The sequence below is a fragment of the Notamacropus eugenii genome, chromosome 3 (genome assembly GCF_028372415.1).
Source record: "Notamacropus eugenii isolate mMacEug1 chromosome 3, mMacEug1.pri_v2, whole genome shotgun sequence".
Taxonomy (NCBI): domain Eukaryota; kingdom Metazoa; phylum Chordata; class Mammalia; order Diprotodontia; family Macropodidae; genus Notamacropus; species Notamacropus eugenii.
This window is the reverse complement of record NC_092874.1, coordinates 333,062,003-333,081,528: the sequence shown is the minus strand read 5'-3', so window position 1 is coordinate 333,081,528 and position 19,526 is coordinate 333,062,003. Positions and strand designations below refer to the sequence as shown.

Sequence of the window (19,526 nt, the reverse complement as noted above, 5' to 3'; positions counted from 1 at the left end):
TAAATATATAGGAAACAATTCATCAGTAACATAGAATGGTATAGAATTAGGTGAGTCATTGTGTGGTGTGGACTCTGAGAGTTGTAAGGAGTTTTAAGATATATCAATAATGGATAGTCAAAGTAAAGAAGACCATGCAAAAAGTGGATCTTGAGGTAGATCTTGAAGTATGCAGCACTGGAGAGATGGAGGGGAGAAGAGAGGCCATTCCAGGTTAGAGAAACAAAACCAAGCATTGTCATGGAAGCAGGAATGAAAATAGTAAAAAAAAACCAACCAAACAAACTCACAGAAGAAGGCTAGGAAGAGTCAGTCAACAAGCATTTATTGATTGCTTATTACATGCTAGGCACCATGCTAAGTCCTAGGGACACACACATAAAAAAAGACAAAAACGTAATCCCTGTCTTTAAGCAGCTCACATTCTAATGGGAAAGCCAACTTGCAAATAACTATGCACATGCAAGACACATACAGTATAGAGGTAAGATAATCTCAGAAAGAAAGTCCAATAGAGTGTGGGAGTGAGTGGGAGATTGGCTAGAAGAGGAATGAGAAAGGCCTCCTGTAGAAGGTAGGATTTGAGCAAGGCAAGGTGTGGAACTGTATCATTAGCTCAAGTGATAGTCCAACAGCTCCTGGTACAAGAAGGAAAGAGCAAGGGTTAAGGGGTGATCCCTGGACAATGAATGTCCAGGGTGGGGGGCAAGACAATAAAGAAAGGCCAGCAAAGTTGCGATCAAAGAGGTAGGATGAACATCAGACTAACAGAGCATCACACCTGCCAAAGGAGGCTCACCTGTGTCAAAGGTGACACACCAAGCATCATGAAGACTGAAGACAAGGCAGTAAGACAGTCCCTGGGGATCTTGGGAAAAGACTACTTTCAGCTGAGTGATGGGAATGGAAGTCAGAATTCAAGATCTTAAAGGGAGACATCTGGCAAGGGAACTACTTCTTATTTAAGAAGTCAAACAATGGGGAAAAGAAGGCAGAAATATGGAATAGAAATTCACAAGTTAGGCAGTATATTAACACCAATGACTTTATTTATGATCCCTCATTTGAAAAAAAAACGATCATTGGTGTTGGCATCTCTTTACTCAATCTCTACCCCATCTCTTGCTTCTGAACAGAAGCAGCACGTTTTCAGAGGCTGTTTTGTCCTTTTGGAGGAGACAGAATGATGAAATGCCTGACTCAGTGACAGTGAGTGGGGCAAGGAGTTGAACATGGAATCCAAAATTAAACATTAAGTAGGAAAAAATTTTTTTCCATTAGCCTTTTAGATAGACAAGTTCAATAAATCAAGAATCTGTAAGTTCATTCAATTGGGAGTAACCTCCATGGAGTCTCTCCATGAAGAACTTAGAACTAGAACTTAGCTGAGAAGCCTTAGAACCTCAGAAGGGTTGCGTGGCTTGCCTGAGGTTACCTATCAAAACTTAGATTTACATTCTGAATCAAATTTGAACTCCAGGGCACAAAAGAGGACAGAAAGATGGCCAGAAGGAATCACAGACAAACAGGACAGTTTTGAAAGTTACATGATGAATTTATGATTTACTTAAAAGAAACAAGCTCTACATAATAGACATTCAGCTTATACTTGTATAGGTAAGCATGTCTCCACTGCTGGGACTGTTCTGTCTTGTCATTATATCCCTTGTTGTTGTCGTTTGTCCTTCCTTCTCAAAGAGGACCATGACATCATGGAGGTGATGCCATGACATGCAAGTGAATTGGATTTAAGTGAGGCAGGACTGTGCAAAGTCACCAGCCTCATTTTCTCCTCCAAAGGCATCTGAGTCCAGTCACCAGATATACCTCAGGATGACTAGAGATGGCCCCAGATTCTTATATCCCCAACCATTAGTATAAGGCCTGGCACACAGTAAGCTCTTAATAAATGTTTGCTGAGTGTCTGAGTGATAAGGATTTCTGATTTCATCAAGGCAGGAATTCCTTCTACTGACATATGGAAGGAATTTCATCTTGCCTATGATTTGGTAGATAAATCTTTGACTTACATGAACTGATGCAAAGGGAAGTAAGCAGAAGTAAGCAGAACCAGGAGAACATTGAAGACAGTAACAGCAACATTGTATGATGATCAACTATGAATAACTTAGCTCTTCTTAGCAATACAATAACAATTCTGAAGTACTTCTGATTAAAAAAAAAACCAACTCTCTACCTCCAGAGAAGGAACTGATGGAGTCTGAGTGCAGATTACTTTTCTTTTTTGGAGGAGGGTAGGCAAGGCAATTGGGATTAAGTGACTTGCCCAAGGTTACACAGCTCATGTGTCAAGAATCTGAAGTTGGTTTGAGCTCAGGTCCTCCTGACTCCAAGGCTAGGGCTGTATTCACTGCACCACCTCCCATATAACAGCTAAAAGCAGTATCTCTCTTTTTTTTCATTGGGGATTTGGCAGGAATTTACTAATCAACAGAAGACAGCAATTGAGATAGTAATCATGCCTGACAGCTGTTGTTTCTTTTTTTATGAGGTATTTTGATAAGAATATTTCAGAGGGATGCTGTAGACATGGGATACCTAGATTTCAGCAAAGTGTATGACAAAGTCTTTCATGCTGTGAGGACAAAATGAAGAGAAGTGGGCTCCAGACTATATGACACCTCACAAGGTGGTGGATCTAGCACTGGATTAATAACCAAGTGTCCCAGAGATTGATACTTCGCTTTATTTTTCATTTGCCACTTGTCTGCACTCCTTTCCACCATGCCCTCCACAGGAAACTTATTCTCTCCTCCCTGCCCTTGCTTTTTGCTTCCTTTTGGACATTATCTTCCTCCACTAGACTATAAACTCCTTGAGGGCAGGGCATATCTATTGTTTTATTTGTATCCCCAGAGTTTATCAAAGTATCAGACACACTTACCAAATGTTTATCGACACTATTCTATTTAATATTTTTTCAGTCATTTGGATGAAGACATATATAGCATGCTTATCATATCTGCAGATGGCACAAAACTGAGAGATAAAGTTAATATGATGGATAACCATTAGGTTTTAAAGAGATCTCAACAGGCTGGACCAGTGGGCCAAATGTTATAATGAAATTAGATAAGAAAAAATGTATAGTACTATATTTTTGTTCAAAAAAATCAATTCCATAAGTAAAGAACAGTAGTGTGTTTGACAGATATGAGAAGTGAGAGGGACTATGTCTAGGAATAACTATAATATAAAAACAAATGACATCTACTTTAAAGAATGATACTGGAAATGTGATATAAATCAACAGTATGAAATATCAGCCAAATACTCTCTAGGGTGCATTAAAAGATGCAAGTTGCCTAGAATAAGGAGGCAATGGTCCTTCTGTACTTATTCTGGGGGTTGGGGATGGAGGGTGGATAATAGATGGATCAGAATCCCTCTGGAATATTGTGTTCATTCTGAGCACCTTAGCTGGAAATGAGCATTGATAAGTTGCAGAGCATTCAGAGGAAGGCTAGAAGGATGGGGAGGGGACTGGGGTTGATCTCCTATGAGGATTCTCTGAAGGACATCAGCATTTGGAGGGCTGTTGCATAGAAAAGGGATTAGACTTGTAATGTTTGGCATCAAAGAGTGAAACTAAGAGCAATGGGGAGAAGCTAGAGAAAAGTGGATCTGGGCTCGTTGTAAATAAAAACTTCCTAACAATAAGAGCAGTTAAAAACTGAATGGGCTATTGCAGGAGGTGGTGGATTCTGTCACAAGATGTCTTCAAGCAGAGTCTGGATGTCCAATCAATCAACAAGCTTTTATTTGGTAATAACCAAAAAACGTGGACAGTTTGTTTCATAGGTTCAGGAAAGTTTCCCTACCATTAGGAGCTCCCAAATCATCTCTGTAACAGAATAGCTAAGTAAGAAAGAAATGAGCTCCAAGGAACTGGATTTCCCTTCAGCTTCTAGTCTTCCTTACACAAGTTACAAATCTCAACACAGGAAAGATACTGGTGGGTGTTTTCTAATGGTTTCCTGTGGCTAATGTTGGACATAAGCCTACGACAAACATACGGAATGTGCCAAAGAGATTTGTCATCTTCTCCATAACTTACCTGAACTTTTTTCACCAATCCCTTTCTTTTCAGTCTACAGTCTCTGAAAGTTTCTGGAAGAGTCTGCAGAAATATAAAGTAATAGATGAATAATCCTCAATAAAATCACCACAAGAAATAATATTGAATCTGAAAACAACTACTCTGGATTTTTAAGTCATATGGTACAGTGGAAAGAGCACTGTCTGAGTTCAAATTCCACTTTGGATGATGACGCTGGCAAGTCCCTTTACCTTCCTTGATCTCAGTTTTCTCATCTACAAAATGAGGAGGTTGGGAATAGTTGGTCTTTGAGGTTTCTTCTAAGTTTCATTTCTAATAAACCCAGTTTATGTCCATGTTAAGAATCTGTCACTTTATGAGATGGGAACTCTCCACAAACGCAAAAGTCTCCAAGTTGCCTATCTTCATAAATATTGAGCGCCATCTACCTGAATGCTCCACCACACACACCTTCCTTCTCTTGCTTTGCTTGTACTTTATAGGCAAATCCTATTAATATATGCAGTCTCATTCTTTAAATGTTTTATCTTGATGTCTACACTGTAAGCTCAATAAGGGGAGGAACTGTGTGTTCACCTTTTTTGTATCTCACACATACACACACACACACACACACACACACACACAGCACTTAGAACTATTCTAGGTTATTGTGTAATGATTCTCTGAGTTTCTAAGTCACTACCATGACCTGCTTGAGAGAACAGACAGTGGTGAGAGCTGCAAGAAAAGAGTGAAAAATGATCAGACAGACAAACCCTGGAGGGCCACTACTGAGGAACCTCTGAGCCCAGATCCTAGGGGTGGCATGCTGCTACACAGAATGGAACAACTGTCAGACAGAATGCTGACTCGGGAGCTAGCTCACTTTCCTAAATAGTTTTTCTTGCTCCTGACTGTTTGTCCAGTTAAACTCCTATTATATTTACTTACTTTCTTGTTTCTGTGTCTTCTTGGTTCTAAACTGCCTACCTGGATTCAATATACTGTCTTAACTCTTTCTCAATGAATCATAAGCATTTTGAATTAGAAGGGGCCTTAGAGATCATTTAGTCTGACATTCTTACTTTACAAGGAAGGAAACTATGGACACATAGAGGCTGACAGATCTCTGGGATCTATGTGCACCCCAACTCTGGGTTATTCTTCTAGGTCCAGAACTCTGGTTCTACCTTAACCAATAGTTTCTAGGGTTGCTTTGGCTTGGGTCACTCCCATACCTGGCCTCTAATTTTCTCTTCCTGGCCTTATTTTAAATCTACCAGACCCGGCATTATTATGGCCATCATTCACTGCCATGAATCATCTTGATGCTGATAGGCAGAAAAAAGAATGTCTTTTCTTCCTCCCTGTGAGATGATGAGGACCTAGCATAGGATCACATCCCAAAGAGTAGAAAGAAGAGGTGGTAGAAATGATAAGATTTTAGCCAGTGACTGTGTGAAGTATAAAGGGAAAAGTCAGGTTTGAGTCTGAGGTTCTAAATCTAGGTGGCATCAAGGACAACAGAGATTTCAATATAAATAGAGAAATCTGGAGGAGGGGCAAGTTTTGGCAGAAAAATGACATTCTATTTAAACATGTTAAGTATGAGGTGTCCATCAGACAGCTGGAACTGTAGTTAGGAGAGATTCAGGCTGAATATGTAGATTTAGAAGTCACCTACATAAAGATGATAATTGAACTGGTGAGAACTAGGATAGAACACCAACGGGGAACGGTGTAAAATGAGAAGGGAAAAGAAAAGAATGGAATAGAAGGGAATCCTGAGGGACACTCAGACTTATAGAGAACAAAATAGGTGACAAAATGGCAGAGAAGACTAAAAAACCATTGTAGTCCAGAAAAGAAATCCATTTCTTTTTCGTCCTGGCCGCGTCTTTAGCTATGCCCCATCCTCCTACCTGATATGACCTTTCCTCTGTCCTGCCTCTTCTCTGGAATCCTCCATATCCCGAATGTTCTACTCAAAGCTAGAAGTCTGTGGTTGCCTAGTTAGATGGTTGTCAACCATCCTGTGCCTTCAGGAGTGGGAAATAAATCAGGCTCCCTAAGACTGTAACTGTCCTCCCCACAATTCTTTTCCTTCTCAAAAAATAAGAGCCCTTCCTTGTAACAAATAAGTATAGTCAAGCAAAACCAATTTACACATTGGTTAAATCTGAAAATATATGACTCATCCTGCAGCTACAATCTACTATTTCTCTTCCAACAGGTGGGAATAATGCTTCATCATCAGTTTTCTAGAGTGATAAGCAGTAACTGCTTTGAGAGTTCTGAAATCTTTCAAAATTATTTTCTTTTAAAGCACTGTAGTTATTGAATTAATTGTTCTATTTCTTCTGCTCCTTTCATTCTGTATCAGTTCATACAAGTCTTCCCGGTTCACTCTGAGTCTGACCCTTTCGTCATTTCTTCCAGCGCGATAACGTTCCATGACATTCATATAACATACTTTGTTTAGCCACTCCCTAATGTTTCCTAATTTGGTCTTTTAAATTTTTTTTTGGTTACCACAAAAAGTGCTACTACAAATATCTGTTCAGCTATTTCCCATGATAGTTCTATTTTTTTGCTACAATAAAAAGAGCTCCTATAAATCTTTTTGTATATGAGGGTCCCTTCCCTCTGTCTTTGATCCCTTCAGAATACATGCCTAGCAATGATATCATTGGATCAAAAGGTATGTACCCTTTAAGGAATCTGGGAATATAGTTTGAAATTGCTTTCCAGAATGGTTAAACCAATTTATAGCTCCACTAACAGTGCATTAGGGTGCCAGAACTCCCACAGCCCCTCCAACAATTGTCATTTTCCATTTTTGTCATTTTTGCATTTCTCTTATTATTAGTGATTGGAACATTTTTCATTTAATTATTCATAGCTTTCATTTCTTTTTTGAAAATTTTCTATTCACAACTTTTGACAATTTATCATTGGAGAATGGCTTTCAATTTTTTACATATTTATATCAATTCTCTACATATCTTAACTATCAGAGAAATTTGCTACAAAGGGTTTTCTTCGCAGTCCACCATTTTCTTTCTAATTCTAACTGTATCGATAACTGGTCCTACAAAAACTTCTCAACTTCATGTAATAACATTGTCCATTTTATCCCGGTCCCTTGAATCAAAATTCTTCTTCACATGTAGTTCTGAAACATACGTCCTTCCCTTCTCTGATCTACTTATGATATGACTTTTTATATCTAGGTCACGTGGTATGTGCTATTGTGAGCCCTCTGTCTCCTCTCCCTGCATTTACACACAGGGAAAACATTCATAAATATCAAACTAATTCTTTATGGCTAGTTCCTCTCCAGGTTCTCTTTTCTACTTCATCCTGTTCACCTGTCTGGTGAACATCTTGCTCATCTTGCTAGAAACTAGCCCATGCCCTACTCTCAGTTCCCTTTTACTTCCATTCCTTTGGCATTGCATCTCTTTTCCCCCAACACCTTCCAATTAACCCTAGTTCTGATCTCTGGACACTCAAAACTATTACTGCAACCATTATACTATGACCAGGGCTGGTTCCAGACCCCAGACCATTTTGGTTGGTCATTTACTATTCATATCCTGCTGCTGTGTGGCAGAATGATAGAACAGACCATTTCACTTCATAGTTGAGAAAACTCAGAGTAGGGAATGGGGATGGGGGCAGAGTGAGGAGTGGAGGGAAAGGAGAGAAATTAGATAGCTCTTCCAAGGTCATATGTCAGAGCAGGACAAAAATCTGGATCTTCTGGGTTCTAGAAGTCCAGGTAGCTTTCTGCTCTCCAGCTACTCTTTTCCAAACCACAGAAATGATCTTTAGTCTAGAGAGATGTCTTGATTGAAAATTTGCCATCTCTAAAACTCAGCCCCTTTCCTTAAAGCCTTGATTAATTGGAATGCTGGCAGGACTAATATGTCTTGATTATTTAATTTTGCAAATAACTGCGGCAAAAGAAGAAAAATCTTTTATTTATAAAATTATTATAATTGTTATTTTTTATTAAATATTAATTAGTGCTGATGCTAATAATAACCTATATTTCTATAGTACTATAAGGTTTACAAAGCACTTTCCTAAGAATAACCCTATTAGGTAAGTAGTGGCAGGTATCATTATCCCCATCTTTCAGATGAGGAAACTGAAGCCCAAAGAAGTTACAAGTAAGTGCTGAAGCTGTAACTTGAACATCCCTGGGCCCTTTGCCCAGAGCTCTTTCTCCTTTCTTGCCACAGGACTGTACCTTTAGAGCTGGATAGGACCTTAGAGACCACCTCATCCAAGCTCATGTAACACAGCAGGAAACTGAGGTTCAGAAAGGTGGATTTGCCCAAGGTCACACTGTAGTTACTAGGAGAACTAGAATGGTCGGAGAAAAGACCAGGGCTCTGGAGACAGAACATCAGCCAATGAGCCAATCGAGAGCTGACGACTGTTTCCACATCTTTTCTCTTCTTCCATCTTTGCAGCTGATTATGTCTTAAAACACTTTAGGTAACTAGTATTTGGCTCCCTTCAGCAAAGAAGTTCAGAAATTTGGTTAGATAGAAAACAACTGTAACCCTAGTTTATGCTAAATTTAAAATTGCATAATTTTAAGAGTCAGGCATGAATTAGTTTTACCAAACCACAGCTCTACACTCAAGTGCTTAAGCTGCTTCTAGGGCATAAGTGTCAAATATGCATCTCCAAGTCAATCCTGAACCAGATTAAAATGGAATTGGGAAATATTTAACAAAGTAAATAAGGATACAATAAAACATAGATAATATTACATTTGAAAACTATGTTGATATGACCCAAAAGGATCCTTACGTACAGAACAGTGGTCCCCATTTGAATTTGACACCACTGGCCTAGGTGATGCCAGTTACTGGCAGTATTAGGAAGGCAGGTCAACTCTAACGGCTATTTAAAAAGTTTTATGAACTCATTTTGTTTTTATAAATAAGGGTCCCTTCCAGCTTTGAAATACTGTGATTTCATTGCTTCTTAGAAAGTCTGTTGGAGAAGGGAAGAGAAAGTGCAAGAAAAATCATTTTCATTGCCCAGACTATCTTTTCTAAGCTTAACGGTGAAGCATTTGAGAATCACGGATTCAGACATAGAAGGATCCTTAGAAATTCCAACCATCTTATTTTAAAGAGGAAGAAATGATTCAATTCATCCTTCAGTTGCTGCCCTACGTACCTTCTGGATAGACCCACACATGCTGTATTTTATTGATGCCATTTTACATATGGAAAAACACTGGCAATTCTTATACTCAGAAAGCTTGTTTCTCCAGAGATGTACTCTCCCTGATAACTGATAGACTCTTATAGTATCTTGTAATTCTTAGAAAGATTTTTTTTTTTATCCACTGAATCATTCATAGCCTGAAAGCACATGAGGATGGACACATGCCCATAATACTTACATATATATGTATATATATATATATATATATATATATATATATATATATATATACACGTACATATGTGCCTAATATAATGAGATCATTTTTAGTTTCTAAGTTTGCATGAAATCAGAAAAGGAAGTAACTTGTTAGAAAAATCAAAGATCATAGATTTAGAGCTATACAGGATCTAGAGATTCATCTAATCTAACCTCTTTGTTTTAGCCAGAGAAGCAGATTAAGTGATTTGCCCATGCTCATACAGGTATTAAGTGGAAGAGTTCAGATTTAGACCCATGACCTTAGGCTTCAAATCTAGCAGCAGCTTGGTGGCTCAGTGGATAGAGTGTTGGGCTTGAAGCCAGGAAGACCTCACTTCAAGTCTGACCTCAGACACCTACTAGCTGTGTGACCCTGGGCAAGTCACTTAATCTACCAGAGAAGGAAATCTTTGCCAAGAAAACCCCATGGACAATACTGGTATGCTAGAATCTACAGGATCATAAAGAATCAGGCACAACTGAATGGTTGAACAATAAACACCATGTCTCACTCTAAACCTAGTGTTTTTTTCTACTGCTCTAGTCTGCATTTCATAGTGGGAAGAACTTCTCAACACCTGCCACAGACATGCTCTTGCAGAAATGGGCTTCCTCAAAAGATGAAAGAAGTCATAAAGTGCTTTGTAAACCTTCAAGTGCCATATAAATATCACCAAGTATGATGACTATTATTATATCTGGCAACTGATAACAGTAGTTATTTCCATAGGTGTCAGCTGGTGGAGTCAGAGAATGAGATCAAGTATAGGATACTCATCATTTAACTCCAAGACTGAACTGAGATTCTCAGCAAGAGACCAGATCCAAATAACGGTACTTTATGAGCATAAGGAAGAAAGATCTAGTAGATATCTTGAAATATTATTGAAGAGAACGTCTTCTCTAAAAGCTACCACCAGAGCTGACTTTCCCAGAATGAGTACTCTCTAGAACAATGAGGAAGTCCACTTTTCTAATGACAGAAAGGATACCTACCGGTGGGTATCCAGGTGAAACGGTTTCTGTCACTTTGGGACATAGGCAGCAACGGAAGAGAGTTGGACAGGAGGGAGTCGAGGACTGGAAGTCCTGCTCAGCAAGAGGGGCCTGGTAGTTATTGTAAGTCTACAAAGGCAGAGAAGGGAGCAAGGTATGGGAACCTGAACCTTGGGGCACGGGAAGACTTACAGGCATTCTGGGAGTCGGTGAGCAGGAGGAGTTTTACGTAAAAGCCAGATTATAACTTAATCCAATGTGAAAGGCAGTTGATGGGACAACAGCCATCGTCAAGTGCAGACTCATCTTTTTGAAAGCTCCTGATTTTGAATATAATTTTTTGAGGGACTCAAAAAAAAAAAACCCAAAACCCACACACACCCTTCTCTAGCCCTTTAATTTGAACTTCTCTATTGTCTGCAAATGTTTGCAGCAAGTGTAGTTTCAGGTCTGCACAATAACTATCTGATTCATACCAATAGTGGAGGGTAGGGATACAGACCTGGGGTAGGGAATGAGGGGCAAGAGGACTGAGATGAGGTGGGCAGCAAAATTCCTTAAGGCTCTGTAGCCTTGCTATTTATATCTGGAGGCATTCATTATGGGTTTATGGTCCTATGTCCAGGGAAAGAACAAGACAGGAAAAAAATTAGAATTTTAGAGCTTTAAGGGACCTTAGCCCTTTCCATAAATAATAATGAGGGGGGGGGGGAAGGTGTTTTCCTTTGTATTGTTTGTGTCTAGACACAACTCACATTTTTTCTTCTATAAGCCTAGAAACATCTCATGTGTTGTCTCATATACAAATATAGGCATTATTCAAGTATTACTGGAAGACACAAGTCAAAAATACGTCTCTAAGAAATATTTACTCTGCTTATGTAACTATTTACTCACTAATGAATCAATCTGTTCCAAGATCTTCATAAACTGCTCAACAGTTCCTTTTACTCTCTTGTCAAGTTTGCTGAGAGCTTCAGCTCGCAAGTCCTTGGCTAGAAAACCCTGCATGGAGAAATATGTTATTCCTAGGGATTTGCATGACTGTTTTAAATATACAGTAGCTGGACAAGTTACAGTGGCAAGTGAAAGCAGGTAACAGCTGGACCTGAGAAGAGTCACTGAAAACTGTGCAGCCTTCATCTGACTCCAGGACCTCTTCACACCAGGATCAGTGAACCTAGCATGGAGCCGGCCCCAAGGCACGAAAGGCTGAGAAATGGGCATAATCCTTTGCATCTCAGAAGCCTCCAAGTTTCAAACAGTGAAGCTACTGGTCTGTAGGTCGGAACATCCAGGAAGCACAGAGGCTGACATCTGATTTGTCAGGGTGACTCTGGGATTTCCGTGATGACATTGGTCCAGTAGATAAGAGTGCTACACCAGAGGTTAGAAAGACCCAGGAGTGAAATCCTCCCTCTGATACGTATTAGCTACGTGTACACTCTGAGTCTCAGTTTTCTTATCCATAAGAAGGGGATAATAATAACTATATAGATAATTATATAATAATAATTACAGGTAATAACTACCTCACTCAATAGTTTTAAGGATCATAAGAGATAACATGTTAAGCACTTTATAAGATCTTATTATTATGAAGCAAGTATATTATGTAAACATCAGGTATTAAAATTAGTGTTCATTTCAGTGACATGTGCTGAACGGACACCATCACTGAGTGAGCAAATCAGTCACATCTGATTCAGTCGTAGAAATGACAGTGTCCAGGCCTGCTCCCCACCCACCATGTTTTCTCTACCAAGGCAGCGAGGTGGTACAGGGGCTAGAAAGCTGGACTTGGAGTCAAGAAGACCCGAGCTTAAATCCTATCTCAGATACTTATTAGCTGCACGACCCTGGGCAAGTACCTTGACTGTTCTCAGCCTCAGTTTATTCATCTGTAAAAAATGGGGATAAGAACCAAATGAGATAAGATACAAAGTCCTTCACAAATCTTAAAACATTATATAAATGATAGCTGTTACTATTACTTGGACCAACATCTCCACCTCCTCCTCACAGGTCATATGGATCTTGCCTCTAGGCCCCTTGGCTCTAATGGATGATCTTTTTCTGGGGCCTATGTCTCCCCTGACACATAATTCCTTCCCCTGGAACATAATTCTTTCCCCTTCTTACCCACTTCTGCCCCCTCTTCCTTTGATACCTCTTTCTGTAGTCTTCCTCCATTAAACTGCAACCTCTTTGGGTGTGGGACTATCTTAACTTGCTAGTGTTGTATCCCCAAAGCTTAGCACAGGACTTAGCACATAATAAGGGCTTAATAAGTGCTTTTTCTTTTTAATCTATCTATCTATCTATCTATCTATCTATCTATCTATCTATCTATCTGTCTGTCTGTCTGTCTGTCTGTCTGTCTGTCTGTCTGTCTCTCTGTCTGTCTATCTAATAACATTCAGTTTTTTACAGGAATTATCAGAGTAGCTCAGTGTAGTAGAAAGTACACTGAAGCAATGCCCAGACCTCTCTGTGGAACCCCCATCTTGCTTCTCCGACTGCCTGTGAGATATCTCAAACTGGACAGCCCGTAGACATCTTACACTCAATATGTCTAAAGCAGAACTTAATCTCTTTCCCACTAAACCATCCCTCCCTCCCACTTTCCCTATTTCTGTAAAGGGCAGTACCATCCTCCCAGTCCCTCAGACTCATAACCTAGGAGTCATCCTGGATTGCTCAGCATCTTTCTCATCTCCCATATCCAATCTGTTGCCAACGCCTTTCAATTTTATCTTGGCAACATCTCTGGAATATGCCCCCTTCCCTCCTCCAACATTGCCACCACCTTGGTAGAAGCCCTCCTCTCAAGTCTGGGCTATTACAATAGTCTAGTGGCTCAAGGCTCCCCCTGTTCCCATCCATCCTCCATTCAGTTACTAAAGTGCTTTTCCTAGCCTGCTGCCCATCCACGTTCCTTCTTAACACCATCCCCATGCCCCACCCCACTCGAGGGGCTCCCTATCACCTCTAGGATCAAATACAAAATATTCTTTTAGTATTCAAAGCCTTTTATAACCTAGCCCCCCCCCCACACCTTTCTAGTCTTCTTACACCTTACTCTCTGCCAAGTAGTAACTCCATCTAGTAACCCTGGTCTCCTGGCTGTTTCACAAACAACACATCTCTCAGCTCCCCGAATTCTCTCTGGCCATTTCCCATGACTAGAAGGCTCTCCCTCCTCCATTCTGCCTCCTAGTTTCCCTGGTTGCCTTAAATCTCAACTAAAATCCCCATAGGAAACCTTTCCCAATCTCCCTTAATTCTAGTACCTGCCTCTGTTAATCATTTCTTACGATGCTGTACAAAGCTTGTTTGTACATATTTGTTTACATGTTCTTTCCTCCATTAGATTGTGAACTCTTTGAGACAAGGACTATCTTTTGCCTCTTTTTGTATCCCCAGCATTTGGCAGAGTGCCGAATATATAGCAGGTGCTTAGACTAGCTTTACAAAAACAGAAAACGAGACCTACACAGGTTAAGTTACTTGCCTAAGATCACATAGACAGATACAGGTTATAAACCTAGATCCTCTGATGCTAGACTCATCCTCCTTTCCCTGGAGCACGCTAGACTAATTGGGGGATGTTTTAGCCTGAAGGAAAGAAAACTTAGGGTACTCATCATATCTGTTTATAAATATGTGAAGGTTTAGCAGATGGAAAAGGGCTTATTCTAGGTGTCTCAAGAAGGCAAAGCTAGGGCAAATACATACAAGGTATAGGGAAGAATATTTTTTTTCAATATAAGGAAGAATTTCCTGACAACTTCAACCTTCAAAGACCCTTCCAAAGTCCTTCTGTGAATTAGGGCTGTTTGAAAATGAAGTGATCTGCCTTATGAGATAGTGAGCTCCCTATTACTGCATGCACTCAAGCAGAGGTGAAAGGACCATCTGCCTAAAATGCTGGAACGGGAGGCACCACGATGGGCAAATGTTTGAATTAAATTGCCTCTTTTCCAATTTAAGATACTCTGATTCTGTCAAATACAGGATACTCTGCAATGCGAGCCTTTGAATTCTAGGTGGCGCCAAAGGCTGCTAGACTTACACTCCCCCACCAAGGACACACATAGAGTAGTTATCCCTTTCACATCGAATGGGGTTAGAGGGTTCCTGTGATCTGGAAAATCTGCACAAAATTTTTTGGCCCTCTCTTTGTACCAGAGAAGAAGTGTGTATGCTTACAGTATTAAAAGAGAAAATGTATTGATATTATGCAATACTATACATATATTTTGTGCATTTCTGAGTTTCTAAACTTTTTCTGTCTTCCTTCTACTGGCCTTCACGTATGGTCTATGGCTTCTGCAAAATTTCACAAAATTTCCTATTTAAGTTTTTATGCTGACCCATTATATATTAAAACCACAACGGGGAAAGTTGTGACGTGGAAGAGATAACTAAGCTCAAGGAAGCCTCCATCTCATCTATGAGTGCAGACTTCCAAAGTAGCCAGCCACCCTGCCAGGTTTTATTGGCCTGCCTGCCTACCTGCCTACTTGATCCCTTGGGATTTTAATTTTCCTTAAGTCTATCTTTTGGATAATACTCCTCAATCTCCCTTAAAACTGAACCCTCCCTTGTAACGATGAAAGACAGTTCAGCAAAAATACACAATACAGTGACCAAATCTAATGATGTAGACAACATTCCACCCTAAGAATTCTCTTCCTCTGTTGAAAAGAGGGAGATACGTTTCATCATCCCCTTCATTTTTTAAAAAAAAAAAACACTGAGAAAGGTAATATATGTCATACAGCTAGGTAGTGGCCAAGCTAGGACTCAAGAATAAATCTCATTGACTTGATACCATATGACTCCCTCACCACATATGCTTGTTGTGAGAACCTAATAAGATACTGTATGAAAGTATTTTATAAATGATAAAGCCCTATGTGAAGGTAAATTTTGTTTTAATGATTGGCAATGATTAATCTGATTTGGAGAAGAATTGGAGATAAAAGAAGGGCAGTTTCCTCACCTCCACTTGCCTTCTTTCAACCATAAGAGCCTTGTAGGATGAGATACAGAGTCATCAATATTTCTACTCCTCCTTTCACTCCTCCTGCTCCTCCTTTGCCTAATGGAAACTAAAGTCCAAGAACACAAGCTTTGGTCTGATCGTTTCTTTCCTCTCTCTTCTATCTTCAATCTCTCCTTCACTGGCTCATTTTCCTCTCCCTAAAAGTATCTTTGCCTAAATCCTTCTATTTTCCCAATCTAACAACCTAACATTAATGCCTAACTCTTATGGGAAAACTTCTCAGAAAGTGTAGTCTATACTCCCTGACTCCCTTTCTTTACCACCTACCCACTCATTCTTCAGAAAATTTCTTCAAAATAGTGTCTATCCCTACCCAAAAGTCTGACACAACCTAAGATCACCAGAGACTTCCTTGTTTCAATGAGCTTTTTCTCATTCCTTATCCTTCTTGATCTCCCTACAACTTATGACACTACTGACCAAACTTTTTCTTGAACATTTCTTTTCTTTGGTTTCTACGACACTATGCTCTTACCTCTCTGAGCCCGCCTTTTCTTCTCCTACATTCTAAATGTAGACCTTTACTTCTCTATACCTCTGCTTCCTGACCTACAAAATGAGAAATTGGACTTAAAGATCCCTAAGTGTTGCTGTCCAGTCATGTTTGACTCTTTGTGAGCCAGCAGATCCTACTGTCCATAGGGTTTTCTTGAAAGATAATAGAGTGGTTTGCTCATGTCCTTCTTTGTTGGATTAAAGCAAACAGAGGTTAAGTAACTTGTCCAGGATCACACAGCTAGTGAGTGTCAGAGGCTGAATTTGAACTCAGGTCTTCCTGACTCCAGGTCCAGTGCTCTATCCATAGTGCCACCTAGATGTCTCCTAATCTAACATGATATGATTATTTAAATAACCACCCTCAGCTCTAATTACCTTTTTCTGGGTCTTATTTCCCCTTTCCACAGCCCTCATTATGTCTTAATAAAAGTCTGACAGATTTTCACAGAATACCAGAATTTCAGAGTTGGAAGGGAACTCAAACAATCAAGGGGATCAGAAAAGACTTCTGGCAGGAAATGGTCCATGAGCTAAGGCTTGAAAAAAACTAGGTATTCTAAGAGGCAGAGAATAGAGAAGAAGTGCATTCCAAGGTTGTGGAATAGCCAATGCAAAGAAAGGCAAGGAGGTGATAGAATACCAAGTTTGAGGAACATCTTATATAGTGGAAGATAAGGGGGAAAGAAAGAATGAGTAATTAAGGAGCCAGATTATGAAGAGTATGAAATGCCAAGCTAAGAAACCTGTATTTTATCTTGGAGGAAATAGGGAGCCACTGAAGGTTCCAGAGCAGGAGAGTGACAAGGCCAGCCTTGTACTTTAAGAAGATTATTTTGACAGCTACGTCAAGGATGGTTAGGGAAGGGAGAGACTGGAAGTTGGGATGGCAATAGTAAAGAGCCAATGGGTCTCTGAACTGGGGTAAGGTGGGGGAGGGGTGGCCATGTGAGTAGAGAAAAGGGGATGGTGTCAGAAGATACTGGAGTAGGATAATCAACAAGACTTGGCCACCGTTGGGATATCAAGGGGGTTAGGAGTAGGAAAGCCAGAACAATTCTGAGGTTTCAAGCCTGGGTGGCTGGAAGGATGATACTATCCTAATAAGGAGAAATTTGGTTTGGGGTAAAGATAATGAGTTCTGTTTGGGACTTATTCAGTTTGAGGTTCCTACAGGACTTCTATGTTTACTTGTTCAGGCGACAGCTAGAGAGGCAGGACTGGAATTTGGGAAAGTAACTAGGGCTGGATCTCTAGCTCTGAGAGCTGTGGCAGAATAAGGATAACCAAAGCACTGGTAGAAATACAGCATGGAAATGAGGCGCTCATGGGTAAGTATCAAGGTAAATGATGGGGCAAATTTTATCATCCTGAGATTCCCTCCCTTGAGGATGCTGGGCAAGAAAAAAATGGGGGTTTAAAGGTTTGTTCCAAGAGGTTCCATAAGACCTAATGCTTTTTGTTCTACAACCATCAAAGTCTACCTTTGGGATTCCTCCTTCTGGCGAGGGGAGGTGGGGAGAGACCTGGAAAAGAAAAACCCCACTGAAGTCCCCACAGAGAATGCTTTACCCACCATTGCGCATGTCTGAGCAACTCCACAAACTGATCCCCCTGCTCCCACGTTTCCATCCCTCTGAAATATGTGTCCCTCCACTCAAGGTTCCCTGCCCTCACAGTGCCTCTACCTCAGTACCCTGAGATGACCTCTACCAGAATCCTCTGTCAACCACATTAAGCCTCTCAGAGAGTGACACTCCCATTCCATGTGTCCTCTATAAAAGAAATGTTCCCCAAACTCCAATATTAGTAAAAGCTTTGAGGGTGTGCCATGTTCAGAAAAGAAGCTGCTTTTTTTAGGTTAAAGACTACTTAAACTCCATTAATAACGAACAATCAGGGGGTTGGAGAGACAAAAACACCATCATTTAACATAATAAGAAACAACACTGATATAAACACCAAATTTGAAATCAGAAGATTTGGGTTCAAGTTCCATCTTCCCTTATTTACTGGCTGTGTAACTTTGGGCAAGTTAAGCCTATCCAATCCTAACTCTCAGTTTTCTGGCAAATGGAGACAACAATCTCTGCACTGTCTCATGGAGTTAATGTGAGGAAGATATGAGATGCTTTATAACTATAAAACCCTATATAAATATGAGTTATTATTAACTGTTTCCCTTGGATCCCAAGAAAAAGCTATAAAGTGTGACCATGTGACCATGGGGTCACAAAGAGTAGGACATGACTGAATGACAGCCCAGACCAATCAGAATACAGAGCAAAATAACTCTTAACTACTGGAATTCTTCAGTAATTAAGCTTTGATCATGGTAGACTCTAGGCACCCAAACAATAAGAGTTGGACAGCACAGAATTCTGTGGTTGGTTTGCTAAATCTGACTGATTATTTCATGAGGCACTTTGTCTAAAACATGTCAATGAGGCTGCAACTAATTTTTGAAAAAGAACTCAAACAATGTAAAAAATAACTTATACAATCTAACCATAAAGGTGTTGCTCTCTCTGTCTCTCTCTGTCTCTCTCTCTCTCTCTCTCTCTCTCTCTCCTTTCTCATCTCTCTCTTCTTTCTCATTTCTCTCTCTTTCTCTTCTCTCTCCTCTCTCTCTCCCCCCCCTTTCGCCTCCCCCCAATGAAATTTGATTTGCTAACAAAAAAGACTTGACAACATAATGATTAGTACATCAGTAAATCAAGGATCTGGGATGTCTGGAGGCAGGAATTCCTTGCACTGATGCCAATGGCAATCTTGCCTCTAAGTCTTAGAGGGTTGTCTGAAGTTAAGAGAGGTTAAGTGACTTGCCCATAATCACATAGCTAGCAAGTATCTAGACTTAATCTTCCCAAGTCCAAGTCTAGCCCTCTACTATGACATGCTGTCTCTTTTTGAAGCATAAAAGTGCATGCCTGTATATATGCATATACGCACACAAGCACATATGTATATATGCACACATATATTTTCTCCACTTTGTCCTGTATGTATCTGGTTTGTACATACTTTGTTTTTGTGATGTCTCTCCCCTGTTAGACTGTAAGCACCCTGAGAGCAGGAACTTTTTGCCTATATTCCCAGTGCTTAGCACAGTGCCTGGCACATAGCAGGCACTTAACATAAGCTTATTGATTGATACGTAAAGACAGACAGATAGAAGTACCCCTCAGGCACAACATAACATTTTATTTGTAGATAGATGGATTAATCTATAGATCTAAAGAGTTAAACCTAGATACACAGATCCATAAATATAGATGTAGATCTATAAGTTGATGAAGTGCAATCTATAGATCTTTCCATCTGTCTATAAAATGTCATATTATAGTTCCAAAGGGCAATGGTGAAAGCACATGGTGGGTGAGAGAAGGCTCCAACACGTTACTAATGAAGAATTGTGCAAAGGACGTTATGAATTTATATATA

At 40.0% G+C, this 19,526-nt stretch overlaps 1 protein-coding gene across 6 annotated transcripts in view; it reads right to left on the bottom strand.

Moving 5' to 3' along the window:
- BAG1 (BAG cochaperone 1) overlaps positions 1 to 19,526 on the bottom strand; it is a 46,445-nt gene that overhangs the window by 1,237 nt on the left and 25,682 nt on the right. For 4 of the 6 annotated variants that reach the window (XM_072597028.1, XM_072597030.1, XM_072597032.1 and 1 more), the window contains 3 exons: positions 11,414 to 11,521; positions 10,517 to 10,645; positions 4,079 to 4,141 (listed from right to left, as the gene is read on the bottom strand). In XM_072597028.1, the coding sequence (XP_072453129.1) occupies positions 4,079 to 4,141; positions 10,517 to 10,645; positions 11,414 to 11,521 (300 nt within the window). The remainder of the gene's footprint in view (positions 1 to 4,078; positions 4,142 to 10,516; positions 10,646 to 11,413; positions 11,522 to 19,526) is intronic. The other 2 variants (XM_072597029.1, XM_072597033.1) reach the window with 2 other exon arrangements.